This window comes from Malaclemys terrapin, chromosome 7 (genome assembly GCF_027887155.1).
Source record: "Malaclemys terrapin pileata isolate rMalTer1 chromosome 7, rMalTer1.hap1, whole genome shotgun sequence".
NCBI lineage: Eukaryota > Metazoa > Chordata > Testudines > Emydidae > Malaclemys > Malaclemys terrapin.
This window is the reverse complement of record NC_071511.1, coordinates 30,347,783-30,367,773: the sequence shown is the minus strand read 5'-3', so window position 1 is coordinate 30,367,773 and position 19,991 is coordinate 30,347,783. Positions and strand designations below refer to the sequence as shown.

At 53.3% G+C, this 19,991-nt stretch overlaps 1 protein-coding gene across 2 annotated transcripts; it reads left to right on the top strand.

Moving 5' to 3' along the window:
• The first annotated feature begins 1,268 nt into the window (after positions 1-1,268).
• SART1 (spliceosome associated factor 1, recruiter of U4/U6.U5 tri-snRNP) lies at positions 1,269-19,956 on the top strand. Of its 2 annotated transcripts, none has more exons than XM_054033469.1 (20): positions 1,269-1,646; positions 2,949-3,003; positions 4,026-4,081; positions 6,223-6,349; positions 7,275-7,380; positions 8,688-8,765; positions 10,311-10,410; positions 11,485-11,627; positions 12,796-13,002; positions 14,205-14,326; positions 14,428-14,573; positions 14,911-15,041; positions 15,479-15,649; positions 16,340-16,450; positions 16,670-16,757; positions 17,274-17,364; positions 17,931-18,066; positions 18,397-18,486; positions 19,055-19,176; positions 19,460-19,956. In XM_054033469.1, the coding sequence occupies exons 1-20, from the start codon at positions 1,301-1,303 to the stop codon at positions 19,476-19,478; spliced, it is 2,445 nt and encodes an 814-aa protein (XP_053889444.1). In that variant the 5' UTR covers positions 1,269-1,300; the 3' UTR covers positions 19,479-19,956. The 2 variants fall into 2 exon arrangements, with proteins under 2 accessions (XP_053889444.1, XP_053889442.1); XM_054033467.1 differs by having other exon boundaries at positions 1,270-1,646; positions 15,476-15,649.
• Positions 19,957-19,991: the final 35 nt, after the last annotated feature.

The following is a 19,991-nucleotide window of genomic DNA, read 5'->3' as shown; positions in this document are numbered from 1 at the left end:
GTGAAAGTAGTAGTAAGAAGGGCCATGGTGTACTTATCAACCTTAAAAATCTTCTCAAATGACTAACAGTGAAGACACTGCATGGTGGAGTTTCTCATAATTTATACCCCTGTCATTCTCAATTTTTAACTGATGCAAATGAATGAAGTGGTCCAAATTATTTGGACAAACTGTTTTGAAAGAGTCACAGTTTTTATATAAAAGAGGCAACTCAACTGAACAGTGTAGCAAAAAGGCAAATGATTCCCTGTACATGTTGAGATTAAACACAATATCGATAAGGAAAGCTAGATCACTTATCTAGTCTTTGCCTTTAAATAAGCTTGCAATTGTCAACGAGTTCATTCCTCTTTGTTTCCCAAACCTTTTGAGATCCTTTCCCTTTGACAGCCAATGAACATTCCAGTGGAGCACTAACTCCCCCTGCAAAGCCGATCCAGTGGGATATTTTATGCTAATTTCTGCAGAGGTTTATGTAAAATGCCACTAAAAATCAAACATTTTCCATAGGGCTGCAGTGTTGCATACCACCACTCTAGGCCTAGACTCTTTCCCTTCTATAAACAAGAACGGGTCTTCCCAAGCCAGGCTAAATTCTCTCCTTGCAATGGCATTGCCATAGTTTGGTTTGGACTTGCTGGGCTTACTAAACAACACAGTAAGTAGGCAGCTGTAGAGGGTCCACAGGCATGTCTGAAGCAGCTCACAGAGCCATTAGAAACCATGAGGTGGATGAGATGGTTGAGCCTGGGCTGGATGGGGCACCGCTGCCCAAGGTGTCCTCGCTCTGGCTGTGTACAGCCGCGGGCGGTGCGCTGCCCCCCACCCCAGCCTTTCTTTGATGGCTCATTGTTTTAATTCTTCGACACTTTGACGCCTGCCACAACCCGCAATGTCTGCAAAGGGCAGCTCTGCGCCGCGGGGCGGCCACCACAGCCCGTGTCGCTCGGCTCCCCTGCTAAGAAATATGCCGCCGCCGCCCGCTCCAATCGTAACGGCACATCCGTCAGGCAAAGAGCAACTAGCTGCGGCAGCCCCAGGCAAACAGGAAGTGGGTAGGGGTAACCCGGAGGTGGTAGCCTTGTAAACAGGAAGTGACGCATGGGTAACCAGGAATTCGATTATTGGGAAACAGGAAGTGATATACCAAACCAGAAGTAGCATGTAGAGAAACCGGAAATGGCGTATGCCTTAGCCGGAAGTAGTGCGGAATGAACTCAAACTAGCGTGTAATGACCTGGAAGCTCAGCGGCGCCAACCCCGGAAGTTTCGTGTTGCGTCGGTGCCATTTTGCGTCTCCATGGGCTCTTCGAAGAAGCACCGGGAGCGGGGGGAGACCGGGAGCCCCGGGGGCTCTGAGGAGCAGCAGCAACAACAGCTGCAGCCGCCGCCGCCCCCCGCCGCCCCCTCTTCCTCCTCCCGGCACCGGGAGCACAAGAAGCACAAGCACCGGAGCGGCGGGTCCGGCGAGCGGCGAGGGAAGCGCAGCCGGAGCCGCGGGGAGCGGAGCAGCCGGAGGAGTGGGGGAGAGGAGGCGGCCGCGGCGGCACGGGGCAGTCATGGCCGGGCCGGGGACAGGGGCGCCCAGGAGTCCGAGGGGACCAGGCGGATCAAGCGGGAGAAGCGCGACGAGGGATACGAGGCAGGTCAGAGCCCGGGGGGTTTCGGGGAAGGGGCCTAAAGGGTAGAGGTGGTGGTTTGAGGGGGAGGGGTTTGGGGAGCCACTGGTGGCTAAGAGTGGAAGGGCTGAAGAGGTCAGACGGAAAGAAATAGGGGGTGCAGGAGGGGTATAGGTCAGAGTGGGGTGTGGCTATGAGATTTGGAGAGAGGAGCTATGGGGAGGGGGGGAGGGATTGATGTGGCTAATGAGCTAACGGAAAGGACAGAGTTGATTAGTCTTGGTGAGCAGTGCTTTACAGTGCTTTGGAGGTTTAGAGCTGGCTATGGGGGGTTGAGTTGGCTATGAGGGTTTAGGGGGGGACTGGCTGCTAGGGGAGAAGTTATGGGAGCCACGTGTTGGGAAGGGACTCAGTGAGGGATTAGAGAGCGTGTGGGTCTTTCTGTGTTCTGGCATTGGGTCATTAACTTTGGAGGTCAGAGGGCATGAATTTGTTAGGGGCTAGAGATGAGGAGTTATAATCTCTGATAGGTGAGGGGGATGCAACATGTCTCATGGGTTGGAAGAAGAGGAAGCTGCAGGTACTGTCCTGGAGGAGGCAGGGGCATGAGGTTTAGGGAAGGTTGACTTGCTGACTTATTGGGGGAGTTTGATGGAGAAGGGGAGTGAGAGATCAGAGTAAAGCAAGAAAGTAAGCTCATGGCCCATCCTGGGGAGTGAGCATGCATGTGCTTGTAATTGCTCATAAAGAGGCCATTAAAGTTTTTTTGGAGCAGATGAGGTCAAGACAGACCTGTTGTGAAGGGGCTTCCTTTGTTGATCACGAGACATCTATGTATAAAGTACCCTGAAAAGGTGTCTTAATATATAACTCTATACAATAACTGTTGTGGCCTGTGATTTGCATGAGTGACTTTCTGGCTGCATCTGTCTAGCACATCCTGTTTTATGGTACCATATTCTGTCATGACATGGTATCTAGCCATTGACCTCACTGACACTCCACAATAGTGTGATCTGGAACCTGTTCTGTCTTGTCAACAGTATAACTAGCTTGGCTCCATCTGCGGGATCTTCATTCCAGCTGATGGGCAAGGCCTAAGGAACCAAGCTAAATTTTCAGGTCCCTGTAAGGTGTGTGTGTGTGTGTTCACAGCACTGTTCATTATAAAAAGCATACCTTAGCTGGGTGGTGGTCTCTGGCATGTGCTAAGCAGGAAATCAAACCAGTTGATCAGAGTGGACCCTTCTGGTCTTAAAATCTATGAAAACAAGGACTCTGCTACTTTTGTCTTATTTACAAACATCTCCCTGACTTATCTCTAAACAGCTGCCAGCTCAAAGGCCAGCTCGGGGGATGCTTCTCTCAGCATTGAAGAGACCAAGTAAGTGAGATGCTATATCTAATGTAATTATGTGCCCTCCCTCCCCACCACTTCCCATTGTGTCCGAGCACCGAGTGCATTTATTCCACCCTCTGAGGTTGGACGACACTTTTATCCCCGGTTTACAGGTGCGGAAACTGAGATACAGAAAGGGCAAGTGGCTTTAATTTTGTGTGTGGGAACTGTGGGCTGTGTAATTTATTTCTCTAATTAGTTGGCACTGAGAACCTGGCTCTTTTGGGAATCTGGAAAGAAATGAATGGGGAGTTGGTCTGAGATGCACAAACATGATTCAGTCAGAAATCTTTGCAGTCCATCAGACATTGCTTAGGGCGTGAACAAGGCTCTGCAATCCTGTCTGCCGTGCTGTTTGCTTGACTGTTTACCTTATTGTGTTTCTGTAATCTTTTTTATGAGGGAAGGCAGCATGGTCTAGTGGGCAGAGCACTGGACTAGGAACTTGAGAGATCTTGGGTTGCCTTGGCAGGAGCTGTCAGCAAAGCTCTCAGGGTCACTGGATGCACAAGCTTTCCCACTGTCAAGGTGTAGTTCCCAGGTAGGGAATTTGTATGCCTAATTTCCACTAATGAGAACTCGGCAGCTATGCCTCAGCCTTGGATTTTATCACTTGTGTTCCAGTGGTGTCCAGGAACCACAATCAGGAACCAGCACCGCATTGGGCTAGGTACTGTGCAAACATAGAACAAAGCTTAGGTACTTATTGCCTTCCCCCATTCCTGTAGCTTCCTAATCATTGATGTATCTATCCTCACAACTCCCCTATGAGGTGGTGAAGTGCTATTATCCCCATTTTACAGATTGGAAAATTGAGGCACAGAGCGACTGACTTGTCCAATGTCACACAGGACAGGGATGGAATTGAATTCAGGTGTCCTGAGTCCCACACTAATGTCTGAACCACTGGAGAATCTTTTCTCTGTGCTCTAAATGAGTCCTGCTCTTGTAGGCTGTGTATTTCTAATGGTTATGCCACATAACCCCATGTTTCTTCTTATCTGCAGTAAACTCCGAGCTAAACTTGGGCTGAAGCCTTTGGAAGTCAATGCCATCAAAAAGGGTAAGTTTGGCTTTCACGTTAATTACAACAAAACCCCAAACCACTTTGTACTTACGGCTTTAACATCCCTTTGTAGAAATGGCACAAAAATGTGAGGTCTCTGGTATTTTGCCATCTTAGTGTTCCCCCTCTTTGATGTATTGCGCTGGGGGTCTTTGCTGGAGGGTCCTTGTTCCTGTGCCCCACCCCTCATCTCTCATCGGTTTCCTGCCATTGCAGGGCCCGTGGGTATTGGGGTCGCCCAAGTCTCTCCTGTTCCCTGCATGGGGCACATAAGTGTCTCCTGAGGACTGAAGTGTTTTGGTCTAACAAGTTATTGGGTTCAGTATAGGGGTATTTGGCTGAAATTCTCTGACATGTGCCTTACAGGAGGCCAGGCTAGATGACTAATGGTCCCTTCTGGCCTTAAACTTTTTGAACCCATTAAGTATTTTTCTCATTGCAGTAGCACCCAAGAAGCCCCAGTCATGGACCAAAACCCCATTGTGCTGGGCGCTGTACAAATAACACTGTTTTTGTGTGTACTTACCTGGCCCCTATCTCTGTAGCATTTGAGCCCCTCAGCCTTTAATGTATTTATCCACACAGCTCCCTGGAGAGGTAGACAATGCTAATACCCTGTTGTACATATGCAGAAATGAAAGACAGAGGCCATGTCTGTGCTAAGAGCGCTATACCACCATAAAAATATCAGTATACTATGCCGGTGAAGCATGTGACTGAGTAGTACTGGCATTGCTCTGGTCTAGTAACCCTATCTCCCCAAAACGAAACACCTCAAAGTGCAGATTTGTCTGTATAGCTACACCTACACTAAAGGCGGTTGCCTGCACAGCTCTTGTCAGTCACAAGTCACACCTAATCTGACCCCTGGCTGACAGAAGTCTGTAGTGTAGACATGGCCTAAGTGACTTGCCTGAGGTCACACAAGGAGTCTGTGACACAGCAGGGACTCAAACCCGGGTCTGTCCTTCAAAATGAGGTCTGGCTGAAACTCTCCACAGCTTCCATCTGAATTCTCCTCTTCATCAGGCAGCAAGATGCTCTGGGTGGGTTGTTCAAGAACACTAAGTGTTGGCCTGGCAAACCCCTATGGAAGCCCGGAGGAGCAGGATTAAGGCAGTGCTCCATGATTCTGAAAATTCTGCCCTCTGCCAGCTGAGGGCCCTAGGGACTCCATCCCAGCATGCATTTCTGCACTAGGCGTGGTGGCAGGACAAGCAGAACTGGAGGATGTAGGAGGGCTCAGTGGCTATAGCGCCCCTGCCTGGTAGAGAAGAGCAGGTCTTGGCAGTGGTGTTTATCAAGGCTGGTGGACACAGACAGACCCCGTGGTTCTCCTGGCCTCTCTGACGCCTAGGTTGCACCGTGTAGCGTCACCACACAGTGTCTGCGTACGGACTGTCCTGGGCCAAGCTGCTGAAACATGCCGACTCCCTGCTGAGCAGCCCTTTAGAGCGTGGTGGTCTCCTTCCTCCCCGGACCCAACGTCTGCCAGTTCCCACTGCTGCTCCCTCCACAGGGAGCAGGGCTCTTGCTCTGGCCAAGGGGAAAAGACATCAGGCCCATCCCATGATCAGATGTGGTAAGACTCCCCCCATGCCCTCTCCCAGCTGATCAAGGCATTCAGTTGATGCCTGTGCTATTCTGTTCTCCAGCCAAGCACTAACAGGAGGAATGCAAGTGGCAAGGGGGGCAGTAACATATCTGTATATACTCATTCATTAGCCTGTTCGTTTATAAGCTGACCCTATATTTCAGGGGTTGGCCAACTTTGGCTCCCGGCCGTCAAGGTAAGCCGCTGGCGGGTTGGGACGTTTTGTTTAATTGGAGCGTCTGCAGGCATGGAGCCCCTCACCTCCCTGTAGCTGCAGTTCGTTATTCCCAGCCAATGGGGCTGAGGGGTTTCATGCCTGCAGATGCTCCAGGTAAACAAAATGACAATGTATTAGATATTCAATTCAATGATTCCATAGAGTTTAAAATCGTCAAATTTTGGTGTAGACCTGTTTATAAGCTGACCCCTGCTCTTTGATGCGTCACTTTTTTACCAAAACTATTTGGCTTATGAACGAGTATATGCTGTACTTGTCTGGCTCCTTCAGCTGCAGCTCCTCTGTCTTATGTGTTTTCCTCTGCAGAAGTGGGCAGTAAGGAGGACCCTGTGGCAGCTGAGGTGATCAACCCCATTGTGCTGAAGCAGAGGGAGGAGATCCGGGAGAAGCTAGCAGCAGCTAAGGAGAAGCGGCTTCTCAACCAGAAATTAGGGTAACCCCCCACCCTGTTTGCTTTGTCGGTGCTTGCCCCCATTACTTTTGAGTGTGATGCAGTGTCTGCACGCACTGCCCCTTGCTCTGACCTCAAGCTTTATACAAATATAAGGATGTAACTGTTTGGCAACAGGAGTTGAACCTGGGATGTCTGGATCTAACAGCCTGGGCTAATGACCGCTTTGCTCAAGATGTGTCATTGAGAAGGGCACACATTTTTACTAGTGAGGCTAATTAATCCTTGGAACAACTGACCAAGGGCTGTGGTGGGTTCTCTGTCACTGGTCGTGTTTAAATCAAGATTAGGTATTTTTCTAAGAGATCTGCTCTAGTTCAACTAGGAATTACTTCAGGGCAGTCCTATGGCTTGTGTTATACTGTGGTCAGACCTGGGCCCTTCTGGCCAGAAGTAGCCTGCAGAACTCATTGACACAGGATATTAAAGTTGAGAATTTAGCTGGATTCCAAGAGGAATTGGACGTTTCAATGGAGAAGAAGAGTATACAGTGTAGTTAATACAGTCAGTTCTGGGATGGGGTAACTTAGTCACTGGGTAGCTTTAGTGACTGACGTAAGGTCAGGCAAGAAGTCTGATAGAGTTGGGAAAGGAACTTGGGTCTCCCAAGTCCTGGGCTAGAACCCTGACAACTGAACCATCCTTCCCTTCTCTCCCTCTTCCATCCCTCTTTAAAACATTGGCTCTGCATTGACCAGAATTTGAATCCAGGTCTCCCACGGGGCAGACACAAGAATTCTACCACTGAACTACCAATGCTTTTCCTGAGGACAGGGAAGGCATTTGAGCTTCTGGTCATTTCAAGTATCCAAAGGGCTCCAGGGAGGAGGAGGAGGTGGTGGGGAGCTCTCCAAGGCAGAATAGCCTTCTTTCCTGCTAGCTTCTGCCTCTGTTCCCCCCCTTTCAGGAAAATCAAGTCTCTGGGAGAGGATGACCCCTGGCTGGATGACACAGCTGCCTGGATCGAGAGGAGCCGGAAGCTGCAGGTTGAGAAGGAGTTGGCTGAGAAGAGGGTTAGTATAGTCCTGGAGTCTCCGGAGCATCTGGGCTGCATGGGCGCCTCATTGGGAACACTAGCGCCATGTGTGACATGTACCCAGCTGCCCTTGTCTTCAGTCCAGTAGTAAAGCATGTTCAATCCTTATCCCAGCAGTTGGTGCCTTCTGCCCTGCTCTCAGCTGTGCCAGCTCTCTGGTTGCCTCTGCGATAAGGAATTAAGGCTGTAATTCGCCGCGTATGGCAGAGTGTTGCATGGTGGCTGGTATTCTGGGCCAGCTGATGCGAGAGCAGACATTTGCTGGCCTGGTACTGCATGCAAGGGGGTGTTGTGTTGGACTGGGCCTGTGCTGATGGCTTGCTGTATGCTTTGGAAGTAATACTCTTCAGCTTAGCCAGCTCCTATTGAGCTATGAGCTTGCTACAGAGGTCGGAAGGTGTAGACAGCAGCCAGACTTAGCCCTTGTGTTGTTTAGATGCATTATGGTAGTGCTTACAGACCCCAGCCAGAAGGGGGCATCATGCCAGGCACTGTGCAGGTCCCCAACCAATATCAAGAAACCAGACGTAGAGAAAGTGATGCGGGTACAAATGGATTAAATGACAAGTTTGGGCCAGGAGTTCTGGTTCTCACCCCCACATGTGCCTCTGTTCTGACCACTAGACCATGCTCAGTGGGTAATAGAAACCAGGAGTCCTAATGTTCCGCCCCCTAGCTCTAACCGCTAGATTCTACACCCTCCTAGTGCTGGGGAAGGAACGTATATGTCCTGGCTCCCAGCCCTCCCCCCAACTTTTGGCCACTAGACCAGCAGTCCCCAAACTTTTGAGGGTCGCACCCTGCTGGGACTGGGAGCAGGGCCACGGCTCAGGGGTTGGGGGGCAGATGGGTAAGGGAGCCAAGGCTGAGGGTGGGTCTGGGGCCAGGAATAAGACTGAGCTGGGGGTGGGAGCAGAGCCGCAGCTGGGCTGTTGTGAGGGCCGGCAGCTGGGCCTGTGGCCAGGTGTGGCTCCGCTCCCGGCCTTGCCCCCAGCTTCAGCCCTGGGAACTGAGCCATGGCCGAGGCTGGGGGCTGTCGTGGGGTTGGGATTGGAGCTGCACCGAGGCTGGGGACGGGAGCTGGGGATGCGGCTGGGGGTGGGACTGGAGCAGAGCGGGGAGGGGCTGAATGGCGTTCCCTCCTCGCCCTTGTGGAGGCTGGCCCACGTCCAGCCGTGCCCTCTCTTTGAGGACCTCTGCACTAGACTCTATATCTTAATATGTCCTTTGTGACTGCGATTAATTTTAAAAGCATCAGAATTGTTTCTATTTTGTTAAATTCAGGCCAAACTCCTTGAAGAGATGGACCAGGAATTCGGCATCAGCAGTCTTGTCGAAGAGGAGTTTGGGCAGAAGAAGAAGGTGAGACCAACCTGGAGCTGCTGGCAGAGTGCAAATGCCTCAGCAGTGCCTAGGGACCAACCACGAGCAGGGCCCCATTGTACTAGACCCTGTACAAACAGAGTCCCTGCCCCGAGGAGCTTATACGCTAAATGGTGGGGACAGACACAACTGGGGGAAAGGGGTAGAATGCAGAAGCAGAGTGAACCATGCCATGGCCACAAAGAGAATGATCGCTGTTCCTGGGAGGGGAAAGGAAATGGGGAGAGGGGGCAGGGTGGGGAGAGGGGGCAGGGTAGTGAGGGTATGAGGGGAAGCTGTGGAGCAAGTCTGAAGTGAAGAGACAGAAGGGAGCAGGGTGGAGCAAACCCCCGTCAGTGCAGGGCAGAGAAGTTCCTTCAAATCAGTACAAAATAGTGTATTATGGTCTGAGCGTCAGCTGACTCTGCTCCTTCCAGTTTGTCTCTGGCTGGCTTCTCCCTGCAGTTTCTCTCTCTGTAGCATAGATGGGTGGGGAGTGCTGCATGGATCCTAGTGCCCCCAGAGAAAGAAGGGGTCTCTCCTGTACACGTCTGGTGTGTGCTGGGATGGAGGTCTGGCCATGTTTGCTTATTGAAGATGCAGTAGTATTGATGTCTCCATTCTCACAATGGCTTTTCTGGAGACTATCCAGGACTCCATGTGCTATGGCCCTGATCCATGCCAGCGTCGCTCCCTTACCTCAGTGCAACTCTGTGGATTTCACTAGTGTTGCAGTTACTCTAGAGTGAACTGGACTGTGAGTGCTGCAGCGGTGGCTTCCCCATGCAGCCTAACATTGCTCTAGGGTAGAAACTGCAAGTCCCCCAATTCCAGGCATCTGATCTGAAACCTGCTTCTCTAGCCTCTGTACAAAGCTGAAGCCATACAGTGCTTGGCCGCTGGATCTTGTGTCCAGTTCTGGTGTGCACAGATCCAGAAGGACATTGATAAACCAGAGAGGGTGCAGAGAAGAGCCACAAGCTTTATTAAAGGATTGGAACCCTTGTCTTAGAGTGAGACACACCTGAAGCTCAGTCTAGTTAACTTAACAAAAAAATTAAAAAAAAGTAGCAGTTTGAGCCCAGTCTAAGGACCTAAGTAGGGGACAGAAATTTGTCTGCTAGGTTGAAGAGCCCTCCATTATCAAAGATTTGACAAGAGCCAATGGCTGGAAGCTGAAGCTAGACAAATTCAGACTAGAAATAAGCAATTTTTTCCCCAGTTAATTGTTGGAAGAACTTCAAGGGCTGTGGTGGATTCTCCATCACTGGCAATTTTTATATCAAGGTTGGATGTTTTTCTAGCAGATCTGCTCTGGTTCAACCTGGAATTAACTCAGGGCTGTCATATGGCCTGGGTTTTACAGGAGGTCAGACGAGATGATCACAGTGGTCTCTTCTGGCTCTATAATCTATGACTCTACTGTCTACTGGGGGATGGGTGGCTGTGCCTGAGTTCTGGCTTGGGGGACCATTTGCGCTTTCTCCTCTCAAGCTGACTTCCTGCAGCCTGATGCTCTCCTATTGGATCTTCCTTTATCTCCAGGATCACTACAGCTCCCGGGATCTGCAGGGCCTGACAGTGGAACACACCATCGATTCCTTCGAGGAAGGAAAGACAGTTATTCTGACCCTCAAAGACAAAGGTAACCAAAGGGACTTCCCTTGCACCCCTCCGCGTGGAAGTGGGGTAATGATCATGCTGTCTGTATTGGGACGACATGGCTACCACTAGGGCCTTCCCCACTCCCTGCTATAAGATCTGAGTTTGTTTTCTGGCCTGCCTGTACAAATCCCTGAAAAAAGAACTGTTAGTGGAATTGCTCACAGGTTCTACACACAGATTATGTACTGGTAGAATTGGGTGGGTGGGTGTGATATCAACCAATACAGTTATACCAGGTGCTGCATAGACCCTGCCCTCAAGTAGTCCCTGCCTCAGAGCTCACAGTGTAAACAGGCAAAGGGTGGGAGGGGAAACAGGCACGGAGAGGGAAAGGGCCTTGGCCAAGGTCACCTGGCAGGGATTAGAACCCAAATATCTAACTCGCAATCCAGTGCCCTGCCCGCTAGGCCGCACTGCCTCTATTCACTGAATGGAGATAATGGTGGATATTCTGGAGTCTGGGCAGCAAGGGGCAGGTTTTGTACAGGTTTCAGAAGGCAGGACTCCATCAAACTCGGTGTTACACCCACTGTGCAAGAAGCCCTTTGGCTGGGGAATGCATTTATCAGCATACTATTCCTGCCGCCAGTACAGCCGGTGCTGAGCCACTAATGATTCGCTGCAGTTTCCCATAATCGTACTAGAAGTGGGAGGGAGCGAGACCCAGTGGCTAGAGCAGGATGACCGGAAAGTCAGGAGATACTTAGACCGGCAGCTCTCTGTTTGTACAGTGCCTAGCACAGGGGTCCTGATCAGTGACTAGAGCTCCTGGGCACTACCATGGGTGCTGCCACTGACTGAACTCTGGCAAGTCGCTTAGATGTGTTGGGCCTCAGTTTCCCTCTTTGCAGCCTCTCTGGGGCGTGGTGCAGGATTAAATGCCAGATGTAAAGCACTTTGCAAGGCTAAAGGAGAGGGAAGTGGTGATGTTGTTACCGACTCTTGTTCCTGCTGGCCAGTGACGGGCCATGGTCGTTAGCTATAGCGCTGAGAGCACTGTGGCTGGGGCCTAGCCGGGGCTGTAAAGTGATGGTGATGGTGTCTTGTCCCCCAGGCGTCCTGCAGGAGGAGGACGATGTCCTGGTGAACGTCAATATAGTGGACAAGGAGAAAGCGAAGAAGAACGTGGAGCTGCGGAAGAAGAAGCCGGAGTACAGGCCCTATGAGGAGGAGGAGAGCGTGGATGACATGGCCATTGTAAGGGCAGCATGGGGTATCAGGGCAGGCTACCCTGGTTTTCAGGCCTCCTCCTGTAGTTTAAAATGGGCCCAGGTCCGTGTGTGTGTGTCCGTATCCGGAGTCATTGGGCTAAAGGTAGCCATGAAATGTGGTCATAGGTGACCTAAAGCCACCTCCTGTAATCAAGCTACTAGGAAACCCTCCCCCCATGATTGGTGGCTGTGACTTAACACTATTCTCTAACCTACTTCAATCCAGGCCCATGGGCATCAGGGTTCTCGGGTTACAGCAGTACGGTGGCTTTAAAGGGCCATGCCATTAGCGTGCGGAGCATTTCCTGGCCTGCCTGGGAAGAGTCCTTCATGTAGGTTAGTCTGAGCGCTGACCTATTCAGTGGTTGCATTCCTGGCTGGCAATGGAGGCCAGGATTATGGACTAGCTTTGTCCATAGGGATTGCCGTTCAAACCCTGATCCTGAGAGGTGTGGAGCATCTGTATGGGGTGGGGAAGGGCATTGTAGTCAGTGCTGTGACTAGTCTTTGCCCAACAGTCGGGCGTGGGGGCTGCCACTGCAGGCTCTGTGATCTGCCTCATGGCTGAGATCAGGGGGCAGGGGCCCCCAGTGGTGGCAGGCAATGCTCCAAACATGGAATAAGCTAAATAGTGCTCTCTTAATAGCCTCAAATCCAGACTGGAGGCCTTACTGGGAGAGGCTTTCGCCAAACACCAGATTTTGGGCTCAATCCAGGGTGAACTGGATGAAACTGTCTGGCCTGTGATAGACAGGAAGTCAGAGTAGATGCTCTAATGGTCCCTTCTGGACTTAAACTCTATGGATGTATGAAAAGCGGAGAGGTGCCATGGTTTGTTGAAGCGGGGGTGGGTTGCTTGTGGGATTGGAAGCGGTATAGCTAACCAGACCAAGGAAGGCAGAGGACATGAATTGGTGGCGTGGGAGGGAGTTACAGGAAACGGCCAATCAGCAGAGGACAGGACATACCGAGTGGAAGCCAGAATGAGCAGTGATAGGGAAGACCTGGGCAGCTCATGAGCCGCAAACCCTGGCATTCTGATTCCCCTCTTGCGTTCCTGCTGGAATGCCTTGTGCTGCCTGACCCTGGAGGGTTGGCTGCTGGGGGGGGTCTCTGTGCTGGAGGCTCACATGCTGTCTCCCCCCCACCCCCAGTACAAGCACAAGAACGTCCTGTCCAAGTATGACGAGGAGATCGAAGGGGAGAAGAAGAAATCCTTCAAGCTGGACTCGGGTGGCATGGCAGATGGCTCATGGGAGCGGGAGCTGCAGCAAGTCCGCGATAGTCTACGCAGCCAGGCCCAGAGCCTAGACATGCCCGGTCTGCACCTGGCCTCGGAGTACTTCACCCCAGAGGAGATGGTAAGAAGGCCTCGTACACTAGCACCTGCTCCTCATTTATTCCAGGATCCAGCTCCCTACTGCAGTAGTGGGATGCAGGGCGAGCCAGGCTCTAACTTGGTCCACAGAATCCTCTCTAGTTGCCAGGCTGATGGGCTTTGCCCAGACGCTCAGGGTCCAGCTGATGGCCAGATTTGGGATTGGGAAGGAATTAGACCAAGGTCAGATTGGCAAGGACCTTAGGGGTTTTCACCTCCCTTGCAGCATAGGGCAGGGATCATCTGCTGGGCATGTCTTACCTCATCTATTACCTGGTGATGCAGGGGCCTTGGGCAGTGGAAGCCCCTTGGTCTTTCCTACTCTGTGTGGGGTTCACAACAGATTAGTCTCCTGAGGGATGAAATGTTATAGTCTAAAGTCTTTTGGTTTAATTTGGGGGAACTGGGTGAAATTCCCTGGTGGTGCTGTACAAAGCCCAGACAAGATAATCTTTAAACTCTGTGAAGCTGTGTCTAATGCTGTTATGTCTGTTACAGTAGCACCTGGAGGGGGATTGTATCCTGGGTGCTGCAAAGCACCTGACTGAGATCAGGACCCCACTGTGCACCAGGCAACGCACAGAGCCCCCAAACTGAGATCAGGACCCCTCTCATGCACAGAGAGATAGTCCCTGCCCCAGAGAGCTTAGTCTGATTAGACAAAAGATGGGGCTGAGGCATAGAGGAGATGGGACTGACTCCAAGATTAGCGGCAGAGCTGGGAGTCCTGGCTCCCAATCCCAAGATGGTGCTGCCTCCCATACACGGAGAACATTTGCAATGGGGGGTTGGATACTGACCTCGTCTCACAAGACCAGACTCCCTGTGGCATCGCGGGGACTGGAATGGAGAGCTGGGTTCTAGCCACCCCCTGGCCTGGTGGGTTAAAGGCAGTCCCATGTCCCAGTTGCTCATGTGTGTGTGTGTTAGGGGGTGGCGCCACAGGCCATGCGCCTGCACTTGTGGTTCTAGGTACAGATGCGGGGGGGGGGGGGGGGGGAGTGGGAGGTGGTGCAGAGCCCCAGGTGCTTCTGGGTAGATGTGTGAGGGGGTGGTTGGCAAGGTGCTGGGCTCTGGGTGCTCATGGGGATTGGGGACAAAGTGCCACACACCAGGCCAGGACCCTGCTGTGTGGATGAGGGATAGGGGCTGTGCCTCACTGACCCGTCTGGTCTCTCCCTGCAGAACATCACCTTCAAGAAGACCAAACGGCGGGTGAAGAAGTTGCGGAAGAAGGAGAAGCCAGTGAAAGCTGATGATCTGCTGCCCCTGGGCAATGAGACAAAGCAGAGCGACTTTGGCTCCCGGTAACCGGGGCGGGGCATGGGAGTCTAGTCCTGTGGGTGGAGAGACCAAGAAGGTTGTGGGGGATTGGCTCATGTGCTAACCAATTTCTCTCTCCCCACAGGTTACGGGGCCGAGGGAGGAGGGCTCACAGGAAGAAGGAGGAGGAAGAGGAGGAAGGGGACATGGAACAGAATGTGAACCAGCCTGCAGACCTGCCATCCCAGTCAGATGACACCCGGGTAGAGAACATGGAAATCAGCAGCGATGGTGAGGGGCTGGGAGCCAGGATTCCAGGGTTCTTTCCACTACTCTAGGAGGAGAGTGGGGTCTAGTGGGTTACAGGAGTGTTTCTCAACAACCAGTCTGTGAACTGATGCTGGTCCCTGAGATCCCCCTGACAGTTTAGGAAGGCAGCAAAGCCGGTCCCTGGTATCAAAAAAGTTGAGGAGCCCTGGTTAGTGTGTCAGGGGCCCTGGGAGCCTGACTTCTTACCCAAAGCTTCCAGTGTCTGGCCTGATGCTCCTTCCAGGACCCCACCCTATTGAAGCAAAGGCCCCTTGGGATACTTGTTGCTGATTCCCTCCCCATGTTTCTTTCCCTGCAGAGGAGGCTGAGAAGGTGTCCAAATCCCCAGTTGCCTTGGAGGAGGACGAGGCGGAGCAGGAGCTGCAGAAGCAGCTGGAGAAGGGCCGTAAACTCCGGCAGATGCAGCAACTGAAGGAGAGTGGGGAGAAGGTGAGGAGGCCTGGTCTCTGGGGGGAATCAGGGTGGGGGGGGTTGATATTGGTCTGGGAGGCCGTCTGAGCCTTATAACCATATGGAATAGAATGGAATCAGAGAGAGAGCCCAGGAATCCTGGCTCCTAGTGTGGGAACCCAGGAATCATTAACCCATAGACCCCACTTTTCTCCCAGAGCCAGGGAGAGGATCCTGGGGTCACCCTGTTCTATGGATGGATGCATTTGGCCTCCACTGCTCCTTGATTGAACCCCCCACCCCAGAACGGAGCATGTGGTGCCCAGTCACACCCTTCCCCTGAACACAGGTCCAGCTGCCCTGCTGGGGCTGCCCTGAGTCTGGGGGCTCCTAGTGATCCTTGATTCAGCGCGTGAGCTCCCAGCCTTGTTAGCGCCCAGCTGCTGTCTAACCCAGCCCTCGTGCTCCCAAAGCAGGTCATTGAGATCGTCAAGAAACTGGAGACGCGCCGTAGCCGGGAGGACGACGAGGAGCTAGAGAGGAAAGGAGCAATAGTCTTCAATGCCACCTCGGAGTTCTGCCGCACACTGGGCGAGATCCCCACTTATGGGCTGGCCGGCAACCGTGAGGACCAGGAGGAGCTCATGGTGCGGCTTCCTGGGGATTCTTCCCTCCCCCCCCCCCCCCCTTTTCCCCAGAGTGGGCTGGGCTGGAAGACACTTGCCCCAGATGGAGGGGCATCAGCAGAACTAGCAGGAGCAGAGGGCTGTGGGTCAGAATTATGGGACACTGCCAGTGTGTGGCGGGGGAGAAGAGCCCAGGACTGCAATAGCAGCGGTCTGTGGGTTGAGACTGATCGGCACCAGCACAGCTGGGTGGGTTTGAGGAGAGTCCAGGGCTGGGATAGTAGTGGGTTGGGGGTTGATTCAGATATGTTGCCATGGTGCCTTACAGGAGTTTTGTTCCAGGTGTCTCATGCTCCCATTTTCCTTTATGGGATGGGCTTCCTGGACAGACTAAAGTTTCCATCCCACACCATGGTCTTTCCTCTGGAGCAGAACAGCACTACATCATTGGAGTCTTTGGCCATGGGGCATCCTGGGAGATGTAGTCTGGCCTATAAAGGAAAATGGGCATGTGAAGCAACCAAACTACCACTCCCAGGAGGCACTGCGGTGGCAAAAGTGCTTCTGTTTTGGGGCTCTGGGCTCTAGCTGGGAGCATGGGGCTGCAGTGGACGTTGGGGCACATGTTCTGCAGTGATCCTAGCCCCACTAAAACAGGCAGCTGGGGTGCCCCCATGCTGATGCCCCGGGTGGCCTCTCTTCTGCTTTCAGGACTTTGAACGGGATGATGAGAGGTCAGGAAATGGAGGCTCAGACTCCGATGGCGAAGAGAACATCGGCTGGAGCACGGTCAACCTAGATGAGGAGAAACAGCAGCAGGATGTGAGTACAATTGGGGAAGGGGTGTGTGGTGGGGATAGGAGTCACTGCATTCATAGCTTCCCCACACTCACACCCCAGTATAACACAATGAACCCTGAGGGGCTGCAAGTCAGGATTGAGGGGCACTGCAGAGCTGTGGGAGTGGAGCCCAAGGCTGGCATTGCAAGGGACTCTAAACAGATGGGTCCAAAGCCCTGAACCTGTCTCCTCCTTTTTCAGTTCTCAGCATCCTCCACCACCATTCTGGATGAGGAGCCCATAGTGAACCGGGGCCTAGCTGCTGCCCTCTTGCTTTGCCAGAACAAAGGTAAGTGGGGAACTCAGGATGAGGCCCCGGTCCCAGAATCCTCTTGGGTTCCCATGCTTACCTGTTGTGCTCCCAGTCCTGGCTCCCTGTTCCGACAGGGCTCAGCTCCTCATTGCCTCTCTGAAAACCCTCCCTGGTACTTAGTGACTGGAGTGAACTTTGTTTAATTTGTAGTAAGGCAGGATCTACAGAGATTGCAGCCCCTGTCGCTGGGCACTGAACAGTCAGTGAGGCAGTCCCAACAAAGGGTGGGAGGGGGACAGAGCCCTTGAGAGGGGAACTGATGTGCCCAAGGTGTGTCATAGCTAGGAACAGAGTCTAGGAGTCCTGAGTCCGTCTACTGCCCTGCCCATTAGGCCATGCTGCCCCTGAAAGTCCCTTTCTCCCTGTGTGATCCAGCAGCTCTGAGATCTCTGGGGCTGGTGGTTGTTGGGGGGGGGGGGGGGGGGGGGAGCTTCCCAGACCACTCACTGCCCTTGGGCAGGGCCTGATCCATGCCTCTTCTGTTCACTGCAGGCCTGCTGGAGACGACAGTGCAGAAGGTGGCCAGGGTGAAGGCCCCCAACAAGTCGCTTCCCTCAGCTGTGTACTGCATCGAGGATAAGATGTAAGTGGTCTTTTGAGGCAGGCAAAGCCCCGGGGTAGATCATCAGTAGCTGGAATCGGATCTGTCACCTCTGGGTCTTGGCGCCTGGGCCTCTTGCCTGAGCTAAAGCCCCACTGTGCTAGCCATGGCTGTAGCACTTGCCACCACGAGAGCGGCCTGGAGTGGGTGCCACAAGATCTGTTGCCAGAATAGGTGCTGTCAGTGCCCTGCCCCATGGCTGGTTTTCCCCAACCCCAGAAGAATGCCCATGGTCTCACAGTGGAGACTGGCAATAAGGGGGCAGTTATTGTGCTGGTGGTTTGGGTGATGTGGACACTGGTCATGCACCCCCAGTAACACCCATTCCCCCCCTTTATCGTAGACCTGGGCCCAAGTCTCATGCCATTGAAAGGCCCCTGAGTGCCAGGGGATCATTAGTGGCCAAGGGCTAAAAACCCTGATTTTGGCATCTCGTTCAAGACCGCATCCCCTAGCACCACACTGGGATCAGCAGTGACTGCAGGGAGAACACTCCCCCCCCCCCCCCTCCCCCCACCAAACTAACCTTCTGGGTTGGGCTCCTGCAGGGCCATTGATGACAAATACAGCCGGCGGGAGGAGTACCGGGGCTTCACCCAGGACTTCAAGGAGAAGGATGGCTACAAGCCTGATGTCAAGATTGAATATGTGGACGAGACGGGTCGCAAGCTGACACCAAAGGAGGTAGTGGGAAGGGACATGTGGGGCGCGAGCCAGGGGAGGGGAGGGGCAGCGGTGATGCAGCCATGTCTCTCCCCTCCATTCCCCCCATGGGGAGCAGCTGTGATGGTGAAAGGAGGCTGTTTCTCAGGGGGTGGGAAGGTTGGTTGGGAGCTGTGATGGTGAAGGGGGAGTTCTGTGGCAGGGATCCCCTGCTCTCCCTGCTGCCACAGACAGATGGGGAAGGGCGTTGGGGGTTCCCCAGCCCTGGTGCTGTGTTGAGTGGGTGGCAGGAGGCCCCCGGGTGGGGCTGACAGTCAGTGCTGACCCCCACTCTGTGTGCTCTCTCCCCAGGCCTTCCGGCAGCTCTCTCACCGCTTCCATGGGAAGGGCTCCGGGAAGATGAAGACAGAGAGGAGGATGAAGAAGCTGGATGAGGAGGCGGTGAGTGGGTGACATGGCTGGAGCTCCCCATGGGCAGAGCCTGCAGGATGCTGCAAGAGGGGCGGCTGTGGGGGCAGGTCTAGCTTCATCCTGTTGGCCAAGCTGTCAGGCATGGATGGGAAACCTGAGGAGGGCCCAGGGGGACACAGGAGCAGCATAGGGTGGGGTGCTCTCCCATTGTGGTCAGTGCTGGCTCCAGTGCTGCAGGGGGGGCGCTGTGCTGCTGCTTCTGCATCAGAAAAGTGCTGATTATTTGCAGTCATCAATAGTTTTGCTCCGTCCTTAGAGTCAGGCTGTTAAGCCTGGGGTCCTGGCCAAATCCCTCTTTAGGTTAACTGTCTCCTCTAAACAGCAGGGGGTATTAAACTGGACTAGGGGAGTTTTTCCTTTGCTGTATGATGGCCTGGGAACAGCCCCTACACACCCCTGGTGGCTGTGTCCCAGCACTGGGTGCGGATCCCGGGGTGCAGGTGGGATGGGATGGGCTGGTAGCCTGGGCTCACAGTTGAGCTGGTGAAAGTCTGCAGGGGGCTGTACTGACTCAGGCTCTCTTCTCTCCCCCCCTAAGCTGCTGAAGAAGATGAGCTCCAGCGACACACCCCTGGGCACGGTGGCACTGCTGCAGGAGAAGCAGAAGGCCCAGAAGACGCCTTACATTGTGCTGAGCGGCAGCGGCAAGAGCATGAACGCGTAAGTACCCCATCCTCCCACTTGTCATGGGGTTGGTCTGTCTGACCTCCCCGGTGTTGGGAAGCCAGGGCCTGGGGCCTAAAATCCCCAGGCAGGTGGTTGGGAAGGAAGCATTGGGAGAACCATGTCCTAGTCTAATGGGGCTAATCTAGGAGTGCACGGCCTCTTTTGTAGCCAGTACCCCTGTTAGGAATGACCCCTTCCCCCTGCCTTGAGTGCTCCTGGGAAACATCCCCTGGATCCTGGTCCTTCACTCATGTCCCCTCTCTCCTTGCTTCAACAGAAACACCATCACCAAGTGAGCTGCCAGCACTGATCCTGGAAGCAGATGCCGCCTGCCTGTCAGTTCCCATCTGGTCTGACCGTGTGCATCCTGGGTTCTGAGGGTGGAGAGTCTCTACTCTCCTGGGGAAAATGGTCCAGTCCTGCCCTCCTCTCACCATATACCTACAAGTTGTGAAGTCAAGGCGGGAGGACCTCCCATGGTAGTGCTCCCTCTAGTGGCTTCCACCTCTCAGCATCTGCTGGAGTAGTGTCACTCTGCCCTGTGCCACAGAGGGGACTCCTGCCTGTAAGTAAGATGCTGGAGTGCAGTTTGTTAAACTCTCCCTTCAACTCTTGATGTCTTGGATGCAAAACAGGCTGACCTGCCCTCGCCCCCACAGGCAGGGGCAGGGCTGTGTATATAGTTGAGAAGCTGTGACTCTTGGCACCAAAACCTTGTTTTTGTATTGATGTCAATCCAAATCACTCATTAAAAGCGCCAATTCCTGTCTGGGAGCTCGGCCCTGTTCTTGCCTGTCTGGAGATGCTAG

Bases quoted from the DNA above. Each gene is read 5' to 3' on its own strand.
- SART1 (XM_054033467.1), top strand. From the start codon at position 1,301: ATGGGCTCTTCGAAGAAGCACCGGGAGCGGGGGGAGACCGGGAGCCCC. The intron at 4,082-6,222 runs GTAAGTTTGGCT...TTTCCTCTGCAG, and splicing joins AGTCAATGCCATCAAAAAGG to AAGTGGGCAGTAAGGAGGAC. The intron at 14,574-14,910 runs GTGAGGGGCTGG...CTTTCCCTGCAG, and splicing joins CATGGAAATCAGCAGCGATG to AGGAGGCTGAGAAGGTGTCC.